Source organism: Tetrapisispora phaffii, chromosome 5, assembly GCF_000236905.1.
Source record: "Tetrapisispora phaffii CBS 4417 chromosome 5, complete genome".
In the NCBI taxonomy this organism is placed as follows: Eukaryota; Fungi; Ascomycota; class Saccharomycetes; order Saccharomycetales; family Saccharomycetaceae; genus Tetrapisispora; species Tetrapisispora phaffii.
In genome coordinates, this window is record NC_016524.1 from 53473 (window position 1) to 75431 (window position 21959).

General features: G+C 33.9%; 14 protein-coding genes across 14 annotated transcripts; 8 read left to right on the top strand and 6 right to left on the bottom strand.

Annotated features, from left to right (window-relative positions):
* Positions 1-107: 107 nt before the first annotated feature.
* On the top strand, positions 108-677 carry ILM1 (Ilm1p; the record flags this gene model as incomplete). The annotated part of the gene is made up of 1 exon (XM_003685514.1): positions 108-677. One exon carries the CDS (start codon positions 108-110, stop codon positions 675-677), a length of 570 nt encoding a protein of 189 aa, XP_003685562.1.
* Positions 678-1016: 339 nt separating this feature from the next.
* RPN3 (proteasome regulatory particle lid subunit RPN3) lies at positions 1017-2516 on the bottom strand (the record flags this gene model as incomplete). The annotated part of the gene is made up of 1 exon (XM_003685515.1): positions 1017-2516. The coding sequence occupies one exon, from the start codon at positions 2514-2516 to the stop codon at positions 1017-1019; it is 1500 nt and encodes a 499-aa protein (XP_003685563.1).
* Positions 2517-3255: 739 nt separating this feature from the next.
* On the bottom strand, positions 3256-4629 carry STE24 (zinc metalloprotease; the record flags this gene model as incomplete). The annotated part of the gene is made up of 1 exon (XM_003685516.1): positions 3256-4629. One exon carries the CDS (start codon positions 4627-4629, stop codon positions 3256-3258), a length of 1374 nt encoding a protein of 457 aa, XP_003685564.1.
* A 551-nt stretch (positions 4630-5180) lies between these two features.
* Positions 5181-6050, bottom strand: TPHA0E00350 (uncharacterized protein; the record flags this gene model as incomplete). The annotated part of the gene is made up of 1 exon (XM_003685517.1): positions 5181-6050. One exon carries the CDS (start codon positions 6048-6050, stop codon positions 5181-5183), a length of 870 nt encoding a protein of 289 aa, XP_003685565.1.
* Positions 6051-6839: 789 nt separating this feature from the next.
* Positions 6840-7691, bottom strand: TPHA0E00360 (TLC domain-containing protein; the record flags this gene model as incomplete). Its single annotated transcript, XM_003685518.1, has 1 exon — positions 6840-7691. One exon carries the CDS (start codon positions 7689-7691, stop codon positions 6840-6842), a length of 852 nt encoding a protein of 283 aa, XP_003685566.1.
* An 825-nt stretch (positions 7692-8516) lies between these two features.
* On the top strand, positions 8517-9815 carry LIH1 (putative lipase; the record flags this gene model as incomplete). Its single annotated transcript, XM_003685519.1, has 1 exon — positions 8517-9815. The coding sequence occupies one exon, from the start codon at positions 8517-8519 to the stop codon at positions 9813-9815; it is 1299 nt and encodes a 432-aa protein (XP_003685567.1).
* Positions 9816-10244: 429 nt separating this feature from the next.
* On the top strand, positions 10245-10853 carry NNF1 (MIND complex subunit NNF1; the record flags this gene model as incomplete). Its single annotated transcript, XM_003685520.1, has 1 exon — positions 10245-10853. One exon carries the CDS (start codon positions 10245-10247, stop codon positions 10851-10853), a length of 609 nt encoding a protein of 202 aa, XP_003685568.1.
* A 388-nt stretch (positions 10854-11241) lies between these two features.
* Positions 11242-13641, bottom strand: TPHA0E00390 (uncharacterized protein; the record flags this gene model as incomplete). The annotated part of the gene is made up of 1 exon (XM_003685521.1): positions 11242-13641. The coding sequence occupies one exon, from the start codon at positions 13639-13641 to the stop codon at positions 11242-11244; it is 2400 nt and encodes a 799-aa protein (XP_003685569.1).
* A 1346-nt stretch (positions 13642-14987) lies between these two features.
* On the top strand, positions 14988-15329 carry TPHA0E00400 (uncharacterized protein; the record flags this gene model as incomplete). The annotated part of the gene is made up of 1 exon (XM_003685522.1): positions 14988-15329. One exon carries the CDS (start codon positions 14988-14990, stop codon positions 15327-15329), a length of 342 nt encoding a protein of 113 aa, XP_003685570.1.
* An 824-nt stretch (positions 15330-16153) lies between these two features.
* On the top strand, positions 16154-17857 carry TPHA0E00410 (Gly-Xaa carboxypeptidase; the record flags this gene model as incomplete). Its single annotated transcript, XM_003685523.1, has 1 exon — positions 16154-17857. The coding sequence occupies one exon, from the start codon at positions 16154-16156 to the stop codon at positions 17855-17857; it is 1704 nt and encodes a 567-aa protein (XP_003685571.1).
* A 570-nt stretch (positions 17858-18427) lies between these two features.
* On the top strand, positions 18428-19153 carry PRE7 (proteasome core particle subunit beta 6; the record flags this gene model as incomplete). Its single annotated transcript, XM_003685524.1, has 1 exon — positions 18428-19153. The coding sequence occupies one exon, from the start codon at positions 18428-18430 to the stop codon at positions 19151-19153; it is 726 nt and encodes a 241-aa protein (XP_003685572.1).
* Positions 19154-19502: 349 nt separating this feature from the next.
* ERD2 (Erd2p) lies at positions 19503-20162 on the bottom strand (the record flags this gene model as incomplete). The annotated part of the gene is made up of 1 exon (XM_003685525.1): positions 19503-20162. The coding sequence occupies one exon, from the start codon at positions 20160-20162 to the stop codon at positions 19503-19505; it is 660 nt and encodes a 219-aa protein (XP_003685573.1).
* A 660-nt stretch (positions 20163-20822) lies between these two features.
* On the top strand, positions 20823-20993 carry MIN6 (Min6p; the record flags this gene model as incomplete). The annotated part of the gene is made up of 1 exon (XM_003685526.1): positions 20823-20993. One exon carries the CDS (start codon positions 20823-20825, stop codon positions 20991-20993), a length of 171 nt encoding a protein of 56 aa, XP_003685574.1.
* A 367-nt stretch (positions 20994-21360) lies between these two features.
* On the top strand, positions 21361-21822 carry TPHA0E00450 (uncharacterized protein; the record flags this gene model as incomplete). The annotated part of the gene is made up of 1 exon (XM_003685527.1): positions 21361-21822. One exon carries the CDS (start codon positions 21361-21363, stop codon positions 21820-21822), a length of 462 nt encoding a protein of 153 aa, XP_003685575.1.
* Between the last annotated feature and the right edge of the window lie 137 nt (positions 21823-21959).

The window sequence follows — 21959 nt, forward strand, 5'->3', positions numbered from 1 at the left end:
AAAGGTATTTTATTGATATAACTTATAATATTACTTATTATATTATTTTCGTAGTTTGATATTGTAAACTTATAGTAAAAGTGTAACCAAACATATAGTTATTTATAATGGCTCTACTGTCCTCAACAAACGTTCTATATTTAAGAATAGCATTTTTATCCACTATCTCATTTTTTTGTTTTAAAAATGTCACCAGTATATTAGAGAACAGTTACTTTCTAGTTTTAACTCAAGCTATGAATCTACCAGCTTTGAATTTAGCACCAAAGAGTGCTCAACTTGGTGTTGTTGGTTTGTTATTTGCTTTGTTGGCCATCGATGATTTGATTCCATTGCTGGAAAGAAATACTAAGCATTTTAGTTCAATAGTACCATTTAGATTGATGATTTTTTTTATCGTTACTGCATCTTCCTATTTGGCCGAGACAAACTATTATGTTCACAACAATGCTGTCTTTATTTATTCATTCATAGAAGTGTGGTTAAACTTTCTAATATTTAGTGCAATTAGGGAAGAAAGAAATGATGAATATTCTAGAACCCATCAATTCATGGATGACGAAATTGTGAATGATGACGATGAGGAGAATGAAGGTGATTCACAATCAGAAGCATATGATAATCTAACGTCTGCTCAGGAAATAGCATTAGAAGCCATGGAAGTAGAGCAAGATTGAAGAGTGTAAATCACAGATTAACTATTTTAAAATGCATTCAATTCATTAAAGTTAATACTATATATGGTATAATATAATTGAAGTTTAGTTAACTAGTAGCAATATATATTTATATTATACACAATATCGAATTACTTTCACTGGTTGCACAGTTGTATCTTTTGATTTATATTAACAACAATTTTGTAACAGTTTAAACATATACTAATTAAAAGGATAATATTACCTAAAGATAGTGAATGTTTAATATACAAATATGATAGTTAAAATACATACGCTGTATAAATGACTAATTACTTGGTTTCTGTATATGATTTATGTCCATCTAGAAAATATATCTTATAGGAAACCAAAATCCTCGATATCAGAGAAATCTGATGAATCATCGAAAATATCTTTATCTAAAAATCCATCTTGATTTTCTTTCTTGCCTATCATATCCTTTTTCTTATCAGGATATCTCATTGCTTTAACACATTCATCATGTAATTGATTAACGAAATTGATTCTTTCATCAAACATTTGTTGTGGTTGAGTTGTGCCATATGTATTTAATAGTTCGCTGGTCTCTATAGTACCTTCCTCGTTATTTATTTTAGCCTCAATGACACCATCTCTAATAGCTCTTGATACCATATACTCTACAGTTTGCTCGGAATCTAAATGTAATCTTAAACAGATATCTTTTAATGAAATCTTTTTATATGTTAGAGATATTATTCTTATGCCTGTTTTGATTACATTTGATCTTAATCTAACACAAATTTGATAGTTCCCATCTTTGATTAATTGTTGTTTATAAGTTTTTATAGCGGACGTGAACTTTTGTAAATTACCGTGTTTGACAGCGTTAGAAATGTAATAATATGGTTCTAAAGATTTTTTTATATTACTTTGTGTAAAAAAGGATAATTCAGGAATATCACCCATTAATAATTCAATAACGCATTGTAACTTATAAGCCTGTTGTAAAAATCCTAAACTATTATTTGTGTTTGGTGCCTTTCTGATTGCAGAAATGATGTATTCATTGGCAGTTGAGTAATTTAATTGAATGGCATAAATTTTTGATAAGTAAAAGTAATAACGAGCTTCCAATGAACTGGAAACGTCAGTTATAGGGAAGTCAACTTTTGCAACAAAATCAGCAGCAGCTTCAATATCACCAGCTGATAGACAGTCTCTTAATATCAAATTGATTAACATTGCTTTTGTTTCATGATCATGCTTTAAAGATGCAATTCTTAAGAATTTAATCATTTCTGAACGAATTATTAAATCAGTTTTTCTTCCTAATTTTTCATTACAAATAACAACATAAAACCATAATTTTGCATTTATAAGGTTCAAAGTACGTTTATTATAATGATATAGCACATTTGGTATAACAATTTTTTTATTAAATGCATCTAATTCTTGTAACTTACCAGAATCTAACAGATACAATTGTACTAATAAGTGAACAAAAGCATTTACTTCTGCAGCTACTTCGATTGTCTTTTTATTTGTAACTTCGTAAAAAACTGATGGATAAGAATTCCTTATCTTTTCTGCATCTGTAACATCAATTTTTTGATTATCATTAATGTATTTTAATAAGGAGTTTTTGAACATAGAACTTTCAGGGTATAAAATACCGACTAAAGCAGCCAATGTTTGCTGATCCAAAGTGTCCTTTCTAATACTACTTAACTCTCTCAAAGAGCTCCAGATATAACGTAGATCTAAACTAGTTGTTGTTTTAACGACATTTGATAAAACTTGAATTAAAATATTAACAGATTCTTCGCCAGCGTATAAAACTTCGGAATCTACGTCCATAACAGAGTCGTCTTGCATATTAAAGTGTATTTGATTGAACCTTTTGAATGTTATTATATCACACAAATAGAACAGCTTAAATCTTTCAATATAATGTCAATTTCTAAACAGCGCACCAAAAATTCAAAAATTATCTGTTTAGATATCTAATTGAAGTAATTGTAGACAACACTGACTTATCTTTTGTAAACCCTTTGCACCAATATGTTATGTGATGTCTCTACTAGTGTATATTTATATATATATACATATCTTATATTTATATACATATTAACTATCTATAAGTTGGTAATTGAGTTCCTTTGGGTGGCAAATTCAAAAATTTAAAGATTTCAAAAACCCTTTGTAGAAAATTACCCGGACTGCTACACACATTAGCAGATTTGGAAATAAGAGACACCATGCATAACAGATGCATGGTGTGAGAGTTATGATGACAGCAATATCATTGCTGTCATGATCCTATAAAGTAACATTGATGATCAAATAGATCACTGATTATGATAACGATCCTGACTCAAAATCACTAAAGTTGTACTTCTGGGGTCTTAATTGGCGAGAACTTAAAGGAAATCATCATTTTAATAAACATGGTATTTTTCTATTCTTGCTAAAAGAAAATAATGTACATACATATATATATATGTATGTATGTATATGTATATTATTCTCTTTATTTATAAAGTAAAAATATCAATCTGCTATATGGTAGGTTAGGGTTGAAATATAATGAGCTTTGTTGTTTTATATTCTTTGATTATTTTTCTTTCTTTTCACTAACGTAATCGAGGGCATTTAATCTTTCTGCTAGTGTTGGATGAGAGTAATGATAACTTGAGTATAATGGGTCGACATTCATTGTAGACAAATTTTTGACTTGCAATGAGATCAAAGCTTTGCATAAATGTTTGGAATATCCTAGATCCTTAGCATATTCATCAGCTTGGTATTCGTGGAATCTAGAGATCAAATTCATGACAAATTGCATACCACATTCTAATGGTGTTAAGAGATCATTAAATAGCATGAATCCGATTAGGATTGGGAATGTAGGAGTAAAGACGTGTGGAGCATTTTCACCAGATGACACTGCTTCTCCGATGTAGAATCCAAAAGCATTGTAGAACGATAGATTGTGGAAAACACAAGTGAATAATGAGAAGATAACAAACAGGTGAGTCTCACTGAAAGTTAACATTCTTAGAATATGGTTTTTTTGCCAGTGGCCAATTTCATGAGCTAAAACAGCAGTAATTTCTTCAACAGTGCTGTCTTTAACCAAAGTGTCAAATAATACAATTCTTTTACTAGTAAATGGTAAACCAGTAAAATAAGCGTTTGAATGCGAAGATCTTTTAGAACCATCGACAACAAAAATTTTGTCCAATGGGAAATTAACTCTCTTTGCCAACGTTTCAATAGAGGATTTCAATTCACCATCTTCTAATGGAGTAAATTTATTGAATAATGGCATAATATAAACAGGAATTAAAGTCATTGCTAAAATTTGCACAACAAAAATGAAAATACAGATGTACATCAAAAAGTTAGATTGGAATCTATCGAAAATCCATAAAAATAAGTAAAGAACTGGACCACCGATAGCAACACCTAAAAGATGACCTTTAAGCATATCAGTAATCCATAATCTAATTGTTAATTTGTTGAAGCCGAATTTTTCTTCCAATACAAAATGGCTGTAGAAAGAGACTGGCAAATCCAATATAGCTGACATGTATGAAGTCAACCATAGATAAGCCAAACTGTAAGCAATTGTAGATAGTGAGTGGTTAGCTCCCATAATCCCATCCAAATTGAAAGCAGCCCTATTCCAAATTAGTGGCATTAAATCATAATGTAAAACTGCAGCATTCTGCAGTAAAGAGTAAATACTGACGATGATAGAAAACTTAGCTTTAGCTTTTGAATATTTTTCAGTCTTTTCAAAAGTTTCTTGATCAATTTCATTCTCTAAGACAGGTGGTAACTTTTTACCTGATAAGACTTTATATTGACGAACAGTCAAATATGTTTCGAACACAAACTGTGCAATCGAAATTGAAAGAATAATTGACTTCCATGGAATATCTTTTCTATCTAGAGCAAACTCCAAATTTTCAAAAAATGACATAACACTAAAATATTAAATCAGTTTTATCAAGCCTTTAAATAGTTATGAGTATTTATTTAGTTTCTTTTATAGAACTCCAAACAACCCCAAATAAAAATAATATACACTAATGTAAATGTTAGATTTGTCTTTCGATATGTAAAACACTATAACAATTCTAAATAAACAATATTTACAGCTCTGTAAACTTGAAAGTATATATCTATTGTGTTTTTTCAAAATGGTGTTCATTAAAATTATTTCGACTTTTTAGTTTCGTGATTTTGCCATAATTAATTTTATTTTTAAAGAGACGGTTTGCCATATATAAGAACTCTACTAATAGTTAATGTTTAATATCAAATATATCTCGATGTGATCAGTTGTTAAAGAGATATTAGTGATACCAAGTTCAATAATTATATATGTTATGTTGTTCGAATGGTAAAATGATCAATTAGAGTAAATAATTCTATAATGTGTATTTACTAGAAACCGATTTGAGTTGATGGTGGGCGTTATATTTATATATGTATGTATGTATGTCGTCAGTGAATTGGAGAAACAATGGATTATGCTTGTTTGTCCTTTTTATTGCCAAATAGAACGCCCTTGGCAACTGCCAACATCTTTGAGAACCAGTAAATGTTCAAGAAGTTCAAAGTGATGTGTACGCATAAGAAAATTGCCGTTGGGATTTTAGGGACGAGATCTCTTGCTAAATAGATTTGTGAGTATAACTTTGTTGTTGCACTTATTCCCCAAACAATTCTAACTGCAAAGAACACCAGCATTAAAAATAAACCATTGGCAGTACCTATCCATGATGGGATTGGCGATTTTTGACCATGTCTTTTAGCAAAGGCAGAAATTTGGGATACGTACCAATGAACGTTTACGAATGGAGTACTCGCTTCGAATGCTAAAAATGCTCCAATCCAAGGTTGAAACAATGGGATCAATGTAACACCTGCGATGTAACTGGACACGATAGCATGAATGATAAACGCAGAACCAGAAATGTCGTAATGGCCTACGCATGCGGTGATATCCCAAATGAAATAACCTAAAGCCAAGGAGGATACCATTGTGCATAAATGGTCGTAGTATATTGCAACATTCAAATCCTTAGAGACAAAAAGAGAGAATGGAAGCATAGCATAGGAAACAGCAGATTGAATCATGGAGACAGTGTGAATATCATAGTCTCTCTTGTCTTTCTTTTCCGGCAGATCTGTGTAATATTTACCAAACACGATTTTATTAATTTTTGGTGCAAAAACATTGTAACAGATAGTATAAAACAGGAAACTGTAGAAGATCTCGTGTAGATGAGATAAGTACAAATTATCGGACTCAGGAAACCATGAGTACCCAATAAATGGATCAATTCTAGTTTCTAGACCATGTTTGACATCTAATAAATCATTAGATAAACTCATTTCGGATTATATGTTGCAATGATATGTTCCCGCAATTTAAAGATGTTCAACCTCAATTTTCCTTGTCTTCGGCTCCTCCAAATTAAAAAGTTTATAAGAACCTTAAAGTATGAATTGTTCAGCAGAACCAATTAACAAGTTCCTAAAGAAGTACATTCTTATATGACCGGCTCATATATAACTTTTCAATTCAAACCAGATATATAGATCTCGATTAACCTCACCTCTGTCGATCTAAACGGTACTAAAATCTCGAAAAAGAAAGAAAACCAGGAAACCAATTACCTTAAACGGTTACCAAGCCCCGAAAAGAGCGATTTTATGATAGACCATTGTCCTAATTAGGTAATACATAAAATAAAAATTACTAAAATGGATATATGATTGCCTAATGAGGATAACAAGTACAAATTACTCTTAGTGAAATATTCATTCTTAAGTCATCGACAGGAACATAAAAAGATTTTGAAATTTTATCAACATTTGATGAACCCTGTTGAGTCCAAACAATCTTATATTGATGAATGAAAGTAGGAGAAGTTTGCCTTATGGAAACAAGAATTCAATTACTTATAGTGAGTTTTTATTTGAGAGGAGGAGAACACACTGGTCTATAGATTCGATAGTGTCTTTGAGATTTCGTAGTTCCTATATGAAAATAGACGGTTGTGTGTTATTGTTTTTAATCATATTTACAAACTACTTGGTGAGTAGATGAACGGTATATAAATTTATATAATTGAACAAACACTTTGTTGGTGTTGCTTTTGTGATTTAATCTTTGATTTTTTAATCAGAATGGGTTTTTTTGAAAGAGGAAGCTTGTTTCCTTGCAATAGAAACCATTTTGGAAAACCATATCACATTCAGATAGTTCATGATACTGTTCAATAAAATGACCGAGACACTTAAAAACATTGGTAATTGATCTCTTATCTTGTACATTTCATATACCACGATTGCAACTGCAGAGAACCCCCATAAGATTCTAACAGTGAAGAATACAAACATCAATATGACACCATTGAAAACATTAAACCATACTGGAACAATTGGTTTACTATTTTTTTCAATTGTCTTGGAACCCTTTTGTAATTTTTCTGACATTTTTGTTAATTGGATAATGTACCAATTAATGTTGACAAACGGTGTACTTGCTTCGAAGAGTAAAAATTTACCAATCCATGGTTGACAGAAAGGAAGCAGAGTTGTCCCAAAGACGTATAGCGAAACCAATGCATGAATCAAAAATTGCAATCCGTATAGTTTATAGTAACGAACACAAATTACACAATCCCAAATAAAGTAGCCGACGGTCAATGCTGCTACCAAAGATGAAAAGTCATCTTGATAAGTAACTACATTCAAATTGAAAGGCAATTGTAAACTAGGAAGAGCTAAAATGATAGAAAGTATGCATTGAACCATTGAAACTGTATGGATATCAAAATCTATCTTTGCTTTTTCATCAGTAATGTTTTCATAAGGTTTCTTGAAAATTAATTCATTAACCTTTGGTGCAACGTAACTAGATAGAATTTGATAAAACAAGAATGAGAGAACAACTTCATGTAAATGTGATAAGTACAAATTCTCAGATTCAGGGAACCAACTGTATGCTAATAGAGGATCTGAAATCATCGGTTCAAAATATTGTAAGATCTCTAATAATGAATAGAAAACTTTCTAGTGAATTCTTTTATTCGAAGTAATTATATGTGATTAAACTGCAATTTTCAAAATCGAATAATAGCATCATTTAGATTGTCAATTGACATTTATATATCTAATCTATCCACCTATTTATTTCAGAAAGTAGCTAATATTTAGTTAGTTCCTTTTTGTGGAAAAAGTACCGGAAGCGTTCTTGTAACATAAAATATTCAATCACAAGAAAGACCTCAAACGTCAAAAGTAAAGAAGACAGTAAATATACCTTATTGGTTATAATTGGATATCATGCTTCAGAATTAGCGTTGAATTCCTTTCTAATTGACAATGGTATTTAAAACTATATATATTTCTAAAATGTTGTAATTGGACAACGGCAGTTTATCTACTAGCTGTCCTAGAAGATATTTTAATGCAAAGAGAATCGAAAGATGAGGCATTCCTTTTGGAGTCTTGCTATATGTAACGAGTCCGTCAATTCATCTCTGTTGATATGCATACACACACATATATATAGTCATTTAGCTTGAAGTTTGCCGACACCGCATATCCCATTCTTATGGAGATATGGAGTTGTCATTTAAGTCTTTCGTTAAGTGTCGCAAAGAATGTTTTTCTTTCCCTCAGCAAAGACACAAAATGAATCACTTTGACATTTCAAGCTCCAGATATCAATAATGTGTATATAAATGATATCTCTTTGTTTAGAACTTTATATTTAATGCCATGCTTCGTTTGTGCTTTTGTTTTATATCTGCTAACTCTGGTTATTGAGATTCAACGAGAAGGAGAGATATGTTGTTTGTCAAAATTAGTGTAATAACGATATGGTTATTAAGAAAGTCACAGGCTTTCCAATTACAAGGAACTTTGAAGTATTATGATTCAGCTGAGAAATTCAGATTGAATTATAATGGCAATGCAAAGGAAGAATACGACGGTGTGGATGTCAATACAGAAACTGATCATGGTAATTACTTGGACAATAATTCTGGTTACGATGATGATGGTGAAACAGGTCTTGAAAATGTATATGATGGTCTTGAGGAATCATTGTCAGAGCAAAAGGAAGTTTACAATGAAAATTTTGAAACCTCGACTTCAAGAAACGAGGATTACAAAAACGTCAAGATCTCACAAGATTTTTATGATAGATTAGTTTACTTTAGCAAAGTTTGTGCAATGACTAGTTGCATTTCAGACAATTTGATAAAAGAAAACAAAACGTTTGCTGAAGGTGGATGCCCTGGCCATCTAAAATTTTGTAAAGATCCAATTGACAACCCTACTTACACTAGAACCAGGATTGAAATGGTTCTGAGCGCAGATAAAGGAGAATTGGGGACTGGTTATGTTATTGTAGACCATAAAAGAAAGGTTGTCATAATTGCCTTTAGAGGATCTTCTACTAGACAAGACTGGTTTAGTGACTTCCAAATATATCCTGTAGATTATGAACCAGCTTCGTTGGTTGCATATAATAAGTTAGTTAATAAACGAATCATTCCAGAATGTCATAATTGTAAGATTCACAGAGGATTTTACAGGTTCAAGGAAACTTTAGGCCCACTTTTCCTAGATAAAATCGAAGCAATATTTAATAAATATCCAGACTACCGTGCAGTTGTTTCGGGGCACTCGTTAGGTGCTGCTATGGCTAGTATCACTGGTATTGAATTGAAATTGAGAGGTTATAACCCAATCGTATTGACATATGCCACACCTAGAATGTTCAATACGGAGATGAGAGAGTGGATCGATACCATCTTTTCAACGGATCAAATACATTACACTTCAGTTTCTAAAGGTGTTGTTGATTACAATCATTGTGATAAAGGAGGATACTTCCGAGTTGTTCATAACCAAGATTACATTCCTATGGTGCCTCCATTTTATGAAGCTGCAGGCCTAGAACTTTTCATTAATAAAATAGAGTTGCCACATACTATTGATGATGTAGAGTACCGAGGTCATAAAAAGACATATTTTGAGGACATAACCAAACTAAATACAGTAAATCATGTTGAAGATTGGTTGCACACTTATGAACATAGAGCGTACTTCATTTTGATAGAAGGCTGTCACAATATCTAAAAAAACTGACGCCATCAGTCTAACTAATAGTAAATGATTTTCTATTCTATACATATTAATAAATAGCTTACCAAAGTGCAATGCATCTTTATTTGATACTCGAATATATATTTCTGGCACTCAGAACTTTCATGTTGCTCAACTGCAGAATTTATATATTACTGTGTTAGTTCTGATGTGCTTAATTCGATTTTATAACCTTCATATATTACTTACGCGCACTAAATGTTTACATTCTTAAAACATGTAAATAAACTTGGAATAAATAAATGATATTGAATAATAAAATATACTTAAACAATATTGATTGCAGTTGTTTTGTCAATCAAGAGTACTTTTAAACATTGAAATTAGTTTTCAAGACTGAACTTTATATTATTTTGATATATAAAGTATACCAACAAGCATCACAAAACATTTGACGAAGAAATGAATGAGCATAATCGGATTAGATATATAAGGTTTAATCAAGTCTTTGAAAAGGCATTTAGCCAATCGGTATCAAAATTACAAAGCTGGGATAAGTTAAGTTCCTGTTTTCCTGAATATTCAATGGAGGATGAGGGTGCAAGTAATTTAGAGAATTGCCAAAAACAAGTGATACAGTTTTGGACTGAGCTTTGTAAACGTGAATTTAATGAAATACTTAAAGAAAAGAATGTTAAAGAGAAACTTGATTCACTAGATGATTTGATAGCAGAAGCAAAAGTTCGAGTGGCAGCTGAAAAGGGAAACCCAACAAAAAGTGACGCTAATATTATTTTAGATGAACTAGATGCCAAACAACTTCTAGAACTAAATTTGCATACACAACGAGTAAAAACTATTAAAGATCTGGATATTAGATTAGACAGACTAAATAACATAAATACGTCTATTTCTGATAATATATTATCTTTAGAGAAGCAAATTGAAACCGAAAGAGAGGAATTAGATCAAATTTATAAAAAATATCTGGGTGACTCCATAAACAAGGAGAAGGATGAAGTTCTAGTTCAAGGTTTGCATGATATGGTATTAGAACTCCAAGAACTTTAAAAATAAAGCTGCATGACTATAGTAAACTTCTCGGAATGTAGAAGTTGAACATTAAGATAAATTGTAACATTGCTTAAACGTTTATATATTCTATATTTATTAATATTTAAATTAGATCTCGTTAAACAAATGAATGTTTATATTTAACATAATTATAAAAAATTATCGAATTTAATACTCATCAAAAATCAAGCATACAGGTAACTCACGTTTCTTTTAAATACTCTGACGAACTAGAAATATTATATAAATTACCAAAATTTTAATTGAATTGCTCTAACATTGCCGTTGCATTCTCCTTAGAAAGATATGATATAAATAAACTATTCAGACATATGAATGATAGTTTCTTATTAAATTTTTAATCAGCTTTAGAATTTGATAACACTTATTCGGCTGTTGTTAATGTCTCAGCAGTATCTACAACTTCATTATTAGGTTTCGTGCCTTCATCAGGTGTTATGTCTAAGTTGCCAAATTCATCATTCAACGCTGCTGCCACTTCATCTTTCTTAGGGATTTCATCCTCATCCTCATCCTCATCGCTAGAGTCACTCTCTTCAAGTTGAGGTTCTTGAATTGGAGGGAACTCTTCATCGATATCGTTGTAGTTTTCTGTAGGTTTGGTTGATTGTCCTTGTAATTCATTAATATTATCTGATAAATCTAATTCTTCTTTATCATCATTTGAAGGAGTAGCGGAATCCTTTTCTGTTTCTAAGTTGGAAGTTTTTTGATCAGTTAAATCATGTTCTTTGGCAGCTAGATTTTCTGCATTATATTGTAAGTCTATAGTATCTTCTCTCAGAGATAATGGAGGATTGTTAGTAACAGACGAAGTTAAGGATTGAGATCTTGGAATTCCATACTCATTTAAATCACCTTCAAATCTATCATCAAGAATTTCGGCTGCATTTTCAAGTGTTTGCTCATCATCTGGTTCGCCTTCTGTTTGAGAGCCAATAACAGGTATATCTTTATCAAATACATCACTTCCTTCTCTAGCATCACCCTCAGTAGATGCGGCACCTGATGGACTTTCAATTTTACTATCAACATCAACAGTTTTTTTATTATACATATCTAATTTGATCAAGATATCGTCGACATTATCTGGAATGTCACCCAGGTTCAACTTCATTTGTCTTTCTGTCAATTCCTGTAATTCTTGAGCATAATCAACATGCCTTGACTTTAATTTGTCATTTTCAGCTTCATATTCTTTTTGTCTAGCTGTAAACTCGTCGAATAATTGTTGCAATCTGTCAATTTTTTGGTCACATTTCTGTTCATTGTCCTCGATTTCTTTTGTTTCTTCTGCAATTTTAGTTTCGTAAGCTTTCAGTTCATTATTTCTGTTGTCTAATCCCTTATATTTTTCTTGTAATTTAGCATGTTGTTGTTCAACAATTTTCTGATTTTCCAAGAAAGAGGTAAATTTGGAGATAAAAGTTGGCAGTGAAGCAGACAATAAGCTTAATTCACTTTGAAAGTTGTTGTTTTTTGTCTCAGTTGTCTCTAGTTGTTTCCTGTTGACATCTAATAACGAACTTTGTTGTTTATATTTAATTTGATCTTCTTCTATTTTCTTAGTTAAAGTTTCAGAAGATGATTTCAAAGTTGTGATATTTTTAGTGAAATCATTTTTCTTCTTTATAGCGATCTTCAAATTTTCATTCAATTGATTGATTTTTGTTAATTCAGAAGTGTTGTCTAATTCCAATTGATCCAAGTGTTTTTGTAAAGCTTTCAGTTCATTTTGTCTTTGAATTAAGTTTAATTCCAATTGTTCTGTCTCCTTGACGTTTTTGTCATGAGTGACATGTAGGTCCTCTAGTTTTGTCTCGATCTGCTTTTTAGTGGCATTGATACGATTTAATTCATTGTTGATTCTCTTTTCTTTATCAACTGGAGCAGATGCGGCTGCAGTTGTGGTAGCGGCTGCAACGGCTGCAATAGGAGCCGCAGCGGCGGCGGCGGCTGCTGCAGATGTTGTCATTGAGGCAGCATTTGTGGCAGCTGGGAAAGAATCTGAAGGAATAGCAGAAACGGCACTTGGTGCGACATTTCTATTTACTGTCTTAACATCTGGCACAGCTGCACTTGGTTGAAAGTTGACAGAGTCTAGTAACGATTGTGGCAAGGCTTCTGGTAGTTCGACACCTGCTTTTTTCTTTTGAATCAAGAACATTGCAATGGCGAACTCTTTCTTTGAGAAATCGGAACTATTATTGAAGTCAGCCAAATCCCAAACGTATGCCAATACATCTTGACTCAATTTTGATGACAAGAAGAAAGGAACCAGTTTGGAAGAGGACAAACGTCCTTGTTTGTCTACATCCAGAGACTCAAAGATCCTATCGAACTCTTGTTTCTTCGATTGACTCAAAGTCCAGTTACCAGTGACAGTGGATGACAAGGAAGCCTTACTCAAAGCTGGGGAAGCGGCAGTGGATGGAGTGCCTGGCATGGAAATAGAGTCCCAAAGATATTGTGGCAACACAGAAGGAAGATGGTCTATAGTGATGCTTTTGTTAAGAAACAATTGGATCAAATGCATTGCCATGACGAATTGTGGTTCGGTCAAGACACCAGCAGCATTGACATCAGTAAGAGCCCAGATGGAACCCAGGATGTCGGTGCCGATATTTGCCTTCATGAAGATACCCCTTGCCTGTTCACCAGAGATGAAGTTCTGGTCGGGAGACTTTGATCTCTGATATAACTGAGTAAATTTAGCAATGTCATTTTTCGACAAAGCAGGAATTGAACCTTGTTGCGCAGACATGGTGAGTGTAATGCGTGCGTGCGTGCGTCTATGGTGTTGTTTGCTAGCTTGGGTTCAATTACTACAAGTACACAGAAAAATGTCCTGACGCATTATATGTAAGATAGTGATTGTATATATATGTGCATACGAAAGGTAAGGAAGCTCCAGCGACGACAATATAGTACTGTAAGAATATTCCATCGAGTTCCTGACCATGTTGGAAAGAATTCCACTGTCAAATTTCGCCCTATCGACGGATTTAGCAACGGAAATAATAATTTGGAGAATAGGGATAAGCCGGGTAAGCACAAACCCTATGTTCATCCAACAGGGCACCCATACCTTAGGGCTGCAGGCTCAATCCCACCAGTTGCTGCGTTGCTACTTGCTACCTGCTACCTGCCAAGTTCAAACCGCAAGTGCATGGACTGTGCAGCACACCCTTGTGGTTGCATAAGCTTGATCAGAAACTTCAGAGATCCATCACCCTTCCCTTCTAACAAGCCATCACGAGCAGCAGAATTTCCCATTCATATCCGACAACACACACACGAGGTTTCATTAGCAATGCTGTAAATATATCGAATGTATTGAAGAGAGAGCAAGAGACCACCAAGTATCAGTCTCGATGCCAGGTCTCCCAGCAGATCTCTCTTTCCGTCAACAAGGACCTGTTGCCGAACCGAAACAACGTAACTCCAGAGTCTTTAATTTCTTGTTTTAAGGACCATCTGGCATATCTTATTGCTGCTTCAGCAAGTGCAGAACCTAGTTCAGGACACACAGTTCGAAGTGCAATCCGGTCCTCTGGTGCTTCTAGTCCAGCATTACTACGTTAGCCCGGAAGCTGGCCGTCTATCCGAAATACACACAGGGTATCGTGCCTATTGCGGGAACAAGAAATACACCGATAATATATACCTCAGACGCAGTACACGGCTCGAGCAATTGGCAGGCTAACGGCCAATAGACGAATGTGGTCCAATGAACGAATTGTCAGAGAACAGTAGTGTTGGGTTTAAATCCCTTATGATGAGTACTGGGTTACTGGTGTTAATGGGAGCTGGACAAGATCATAAGAAATGTTGTCGGCGTGAGTTAGATGGTGATAGCAGTGGTCTCTATCAGATGGTGATAGTTCACTTAAAACTGTAGTTCCAATGACTGATGCTATTATATAAGAGTTGGAGGATTTACCAAGTCAGTAAGACTTTCAATCTCGATAAATCTTGTTGTGTATATGTCTTTTTACGTAAGTGTGAGATCTGGTCAAGAGTTATCCAAACATCGCGAGGTTCCTTCGCTCACACTTACGGTAATTTCAATAATAACACATACACACATATACTGCTCTATCCCAGATGATGCCACAAGCTAGCTACTACACCGACTTGAGTCTGATTAACACAGTACGTTCCAAACTATTAACATGCACTAGGAAGAGAAAACAAGAACGTAAAGATTTCAATCTACGGGTCTTGATTGGACACGCTAGTCTTTTGGACAGATTGCTCGATGAGTATGAAGAGCGTGTGAATGCCTCACATAATGGTAACGACGAAGTGGAAGGATATGGTGATAATTATATTCTAAGCACACCAAAGCAACCACACAGCACTATTCTGTATCAACCAAAACCTCGACACCCAGACCAAATTCATCAAAAGCAATCTCAGCGACGTGCTCCACAGGCTGTGTCAGTGTAGCGGAGACTTCGATACAGAAATATATATGGTTCGGTTGCATTTTAAAATTATATATTCTTTTATCTCTCTCACACACACACACAAATTACCGTTCTCGACGAACTGGCTTCGTCTCATTTCATGTTTCCATAATGGCATGTGTTTTGAATCTAAAATAGATTATTTAAGCGTTAGATAATGTTTATAGTGATACATAACAAAATAATTACAAGTATCAAAACTCACACACACACTTTCTTCATACCCACGCCGGTCTTGTTGAGGGAATTATAGAGATGAGCCTCTTAACTTGCTTTCGTTCTTGACAGTCTGCTTTCCTATCGTCGTATCGTTCGTTGTAGATTCATTTTGACCTGCAACGGTTTTCTTGTCGGAAGCGTTTCCGCATCTTAACGGAAACGCTTCCGAGTAGCAGCAACTTCATCATCATCATCGTACTTATTCTGTTCGTAGCGGTGGAACAGTTCGAAAGAACCCAAAACAGAACCGTCTCCCTTCTATATCGCTCCTGATTAGGAAAGCTCTACACGAAGCCATAAAGAGGGATCTTTATCTTGGATACTAACCACATCGTCAGTTTGACTGATAACGATATTTGTTGTCTCTCTGGTGAAGGTTGATAGGATATAAAGGCGACATGAATTCGAGGACTATTCAGTACCTTCCTTTCCAGCTTTTCTGGATTTGTTCGGCACAGATATAGTAGTGTCACGATCGCTAGCTCTCATAGTTCTGCTGTATAATATATCTACGTATACATAAACGCTTCTGAGATGGGTCAGGTAGACGCAATTTCAAATTCCGGCAATAAGTCGAAACTTTCCATGCTCACTAAGGTGTTTTATTTGGTTCTTTCGCTAGCTGTCGGTGCACATCTGTTTAATTACTTCTTAGGTGATCAGTTCGAGGATTATTTGAAAGGAGGAACCTATGAAAATGAAATGTTGGGGGCTGCTGCCGGTAATAAATGCAATCGGTATGATAAGTTGCTGGGCAACACCGAGGAGTACATTTTCAACAAGATAGTACAAAACGAAAGTTACAGAAACGCTACTGCCTATAAATTGGCTCGTGCTGTTCAAGTGGATACAACAATAGAAGATGATTACCCAAATCCAGAATTTCAACCAGACTTTCCAGGATGGGTGAAGTTTAAGAAACTGCACGCTCAATTAGAAAAGGATTTCCCATTGGTTTGGTCAAATCTAAAGGTGGAAACGGTCAATGGTTATTCGTTGTTGCTTACCTGGGAAGGTTCTGATGCTTCTTTGAAACCCAACTTGTTCATGGCTCATGAAGATACAGTCCCTATTGACAATGCTACGGTAGATCAATGGGAGCATGCTCCATTCTCTGGGGATTTCGACGGTACTTACATATGGGGTCGTGGTTCAATTGATGACAAAAATATGTTGATTGCAATGTTGGAAAGTGTCGAATTCATCTTGCAAAATGAACCGGACTTTAAGCCAAAGCGTGGATTACTGCTCGCGTTAGGTGCAGATGAAGAAATATCAGGGTATTTTGGAAACGCATATATCAAAGATATCCTTCTAGAAAGATATGGTGAAGACGGTGTTTACTCTATTGTCGATGAAGGTGGTATTGGTATTAGCAAATTGGGAGATATTTGGGTTGCATCACCAGCTACTGGTGAGAAGGGTCAATTGAACTTACACTTCAAAGTTAACGGCGCGGGTGGCCATGCTTCTGTTCCACCAGACCACACTACTGTTGGTATTGCCTCTGCTATTATTGCTGAAATCGAAAGTCAAAAATTCCCTCAATTATATACTGAGCATAATCCAATTGCAAAATTAATGCAATGTGCAGCAGACAACTCACATATGTTACCACCAAGTTTGAAAAAAGATATTAGACATGCCACTAGGGATGAAGCTGCTAAACAGAGAGTTCTAGGTTTTATTAACAGAATGGGTGGTAAATTAGTCTCTTATTTATTCCGTACCTCCCAAGCAGCTACAATTGTCGATGGTGGTGTTAAGGCTAACGCAATTCCAGAAACTACTGACTTCAACATCAATTCAAGAATCTCAGTCGAGTCTTCCGTCCAAGAAACAATCGACAAGCTAGTCTCCCAGGCAATGGTAGTTGTCAAGAAATTTGACCTAGGTTTGACGGTGTTAGGAAAGGAAATTTTGCCAAAGACTGCCAATGGTGACGTTATAGTGTCCGTTCTTAACAAATTAGAGCCAGCTCCAGTTTCACCAACCAACGAGGTATGGTCTGAATTTGCTGGTTCAATTAAAGGTTTCTTTGAAGATATAATATTCCCAAACAAATTGCAACAGCAAGTCGATCTTATCGTCGCTCCATCGGTGATGCCAGCTAACACTGACACATGGCATTATTGGCAATTGACCAAGAATATTTATAGATTCCAACCTGCTTTAGTCAATTTGGAATTGGTCTCTCATATCCATTCTTCTAATGAGCACATTGACTTAGACACATTGATGTATGCCGTGGGTTTTTTCTACAACTATATTCATGTTATTAATAAATAAAATTTATTGCAAGGTATATATAAATATAAATAAAAAAATTACTATTGTTCATGTTTCAAAATGTGACATGCCATTTATTGAGCCAATTTTCTTATCTGGACGTGACCCGTTGACTCAGTTATCTTTGATAAGTAGCTACAATCGACGGTTTTTGACAATGGCAAAATTAACACCAGCATATAGTATTAAAATACAATAGACCTGGCATAATCATGTTTACAATTGCTTAGGTTACCTACTAATAGAATCATATCTAATGACAGTTGGTTCACTTGTGAGTCGTCCACCGCTTGGTCCTTCCTCATACTTAAGGATATACACCGGTCACGTGATATTGTCAGAATATCATGAACCACGGCCTGAACACCTTACCAGTATTCAAAGGGTGGCAAAAAATCGAAGTACGAAACTGGTACTAGTTAATATGGACTATTATATAAATAGATATATGGATGATCAAGTATTTGAAAGATTTATGTTGTGATTACAATGGAAGGGAGACGGTATCGTGTGTGAATATTGCGGTGAATACCTTTATAAACTGAACGATCCTATAAGTCTACGTCTGCGATGAGCACAATTGCATCTGAATACGCCAATGAAGTGAGCAATACTCCAATTGAACATCAATTTAATCCATATAGTGACAATGGTGGTACTATTTTAGGTATTGCAGGTGAAGACTTTGCAGTCTTGGCCGGTGATACTAGACATACTACTGATTATTCTATCAATTCTCGTTATGAACCAAAAGTTTTCGACTGTGGAGACGATATTATTATATCAGCAAATGGTTTTGCAGCAGATGGTGAAGCTTTAGTCAAGAGATTTAAAAATAGTATTAAATGGTACCATTTTGATAATAACGACAAAAAATTGGCTTTGAGTTCGGCAGCAAGAAATATACAACATTTATTGTATGGTAAAAGATTTTTTCCCTACTACGTTCATACAATTATTGCAGGTTTAGATGAAGAAGGTAAAGGTGCTGTATATTCATTTGACCCGGTTGGATCATATGAAAGAGAATTTTGTAGGGCTGGTGGTGCAGCAGCCTCTTTGATAATGCCTTTCTTGGATAACCAAGTCAATTTCAAGAATCAATACACACCAGATTCCAATGGTAAAGTGAAGAGACCATTTAAACATTTGTCAATAGATGAAGTCATTAAATTAGTCAGAGATGCATTTACATCAGCAACTGAAAGACATATTCATGTTGGTGATGGTTTAGAGATTTTGATTGTTACTAAAGAAGGTGTAAGGAAAGAATTTTATGAGTTAAAGAGAGATTAAGAAAAAGAAGAAAAACAGTAAAATATATTTATATATATATTTATACTAGCATTTTATGTATAAGTATTGAACATAAAAAAAGATTATTAATTACAATAATTATTTCAATTTTAAGAGTAAAATGGAATCAGAGATATGTATGCAAATGCATATGACTTGCTGTATAATTGGATACCGCTTATAAGCATCAATTGATCAGTGTATATAATATTTTATTGATAAGATCTCCGATCGAGTTCCAGTTGTCAATAGAACTATACATCAACTATATGTGCAATTATGGTTAATATTTAATACAGTTATTTATTTTCAAAGATCACTTATTTTGAAATACGTACTTAAAATTATTTTAATTTGGTAAATTCAAAGCGCTTCTCTTGATAACTTTTTTATAGTAAAGGTAAAAGAAATCTGAGTAGACTAGAGTTTGGATGATACCAGCAGCTAAGGCAATTTTGTCAATGACACCTTCAGTGTGGTATCTCCAAATCCAGTTTGGAATATATAATGTTCTGTAAAGACCCAACGCAAATATGTAATGGACGGTCAAACTCTTAGACTTTCCACTCTTTGATAACATGAACAGTTGTGGTAAGATAGCTACAGATTCTAACCAAACTGAGAAACTCCATGCAATTTCAACAAATGTAAATTTATGATTAATTACAAAAGCTGCGATCAAAGTACCTAGTAAAATGTATTGTACTTTAAATGTGTCAGTTAGAAGCATTGTCTTATATGCAACAGCTTGAGTGGTCTTGGAACGTTGTAATAATACAACGACATAAATGGAAGAACTAATGAAAAACAGCTTCATGATAGTGTTGTAAAATGACACCAGACGGAAACTGAACAAATCCAAATAACGAGTTAGGAAAACCAAAACATACAATACTTGAGTTTTGATTGAAATACCTTCAATGGTGTTTGTACTTTTAATATTAAATATTAAAACCAATATGCTTGCTAAGTGAGATAAATCACCTAATATTCTAAATGGGTTCATCATACTATAATTGTTTTCCTATTTGTTTTTGATTCCACTCTTGCACAAAAGATTCCTTTAGTCCCAGGCTATCTACCTTGATTGAACTCGATAATAAAACTAAATCAATGGATACAATGGCTAACGTTTAATAAACAACAGATATACACTCATTTTTTTTAAAACCAACTGTTCATCTAACAAGTTATCAATCAGAGAGTAGCCTCATTGAATCTTTTTACTTTGAAGAACTTGAACTGTTTGAATGAAAGACCTGTTCTTTCATTCTATTAGCTCATCGGGTAACTCGCGCCAGCATTAAAATCATTAGAAAGTGCCAAAGTTTAACTATGTTAAGGAACCTTTAAAGTGAGTTATTAAAGAAGTTATAAAGTTACATTGGTCATCTTTATTAACAACATTCAATCATATTGACAGCTAAATTTGTTGTTGTCTTGTAAGGATGCAAAAAACGTTTGGTTATAAGAGCTTCTTTTTGTTCACTAATTTTTTTGTAGTTTTGTCAATTCAAATATATCTTTAGTTTTATGTCCCTTTGGATAAAAGATTGAGGGTACTTGAAAGCAGCCAGTTGGATTTGGATTTTAAAGCAACAGTTGAACATTCTGAAGGAGTCAAACTTTTTTGCCATTTCATTTAGAAGAAGTCGCTTTAGCTTACATTATGGGGTTTTTCAGTAATAACCCTTTAATTGAATTTTGTCATAAAATAATGAAAAGACCAAGCACTTTATTAATGTGGTGCTTTACAGGAATCATTATATCCAGTTCCATTTATTTACTTCTACCAAGTTTCCATTATGATGGTAAGAGAGATCGTGATAAATGCAAATAATATATCCATGGAGCTATAATAATAGGGCGGACATTCGTGACCACCTGATTCCACTTCTATGACAGTTGTGGTTTAGTTTGATTTAGTTTAAGGCAATATATACTAAATACTTTAATACAAAATTGGTGTACAAAATCATTTTAATTCGAAAATTTACATAAGTAAACTTTCTTTATTTATTGTTTTGTTGTGTACTGAGGTATTATGTAATAGACCTAAACGACACTGTCATTCTTTTGAGGTGTCTCTTAAACAAAATATTAATATATATATATATCAATGTCACAAACTTTTATTAGTAAACTGGGTCTCTAAATTCTTTTCTAGTGTCCAATTTAAGCCCTAAAAATCAATTACATATAGGAAAATGGTTTCTGCTGTCGCATATCTCAATGGTACCTACAATGTTAGTGGAATTGTCCATTTAACTCAATATACAGAGGACTCCCCAACCAATATAACGTGGTATTTAGAGGGCAACACACCTAACGCTTTAAGGGGTTTTCATATCCATGAGTTTGGAAATACCTCCAACCATTGTATGGCTGCTGGAGGACATTACAATCCTTTTAAAATGAATCATGGTGCACCCAATGCTACCGTCAGACATGTAGGTGACTTGGGCAATGTCCAGACGGATTCATACGGTATTGCAGAAGGTTTTATCTTAGATGATGAGATTAAATTATTTGGTGCAAATAGCGTCCTTGGAAGAACGTTAGTTATCCACTCAGGAACTGATGATCTAGGACTGGGAAATAACCCAGAATCATTGATAAATGGTAACTCCGGTCCAAGAGCAGCTTGTGGAATTATTAATATCCTATAAGGCCAGCAAATGAAATAATTCTATCATTAGTGAATATATTACAAAGTTACAGATTGCTCGTCTAAAAAATAATGTGAGAGGTTCGTTCAATGTAATTTTGTTTATTATGACTTGTGAATATACAAATTGATTGTATA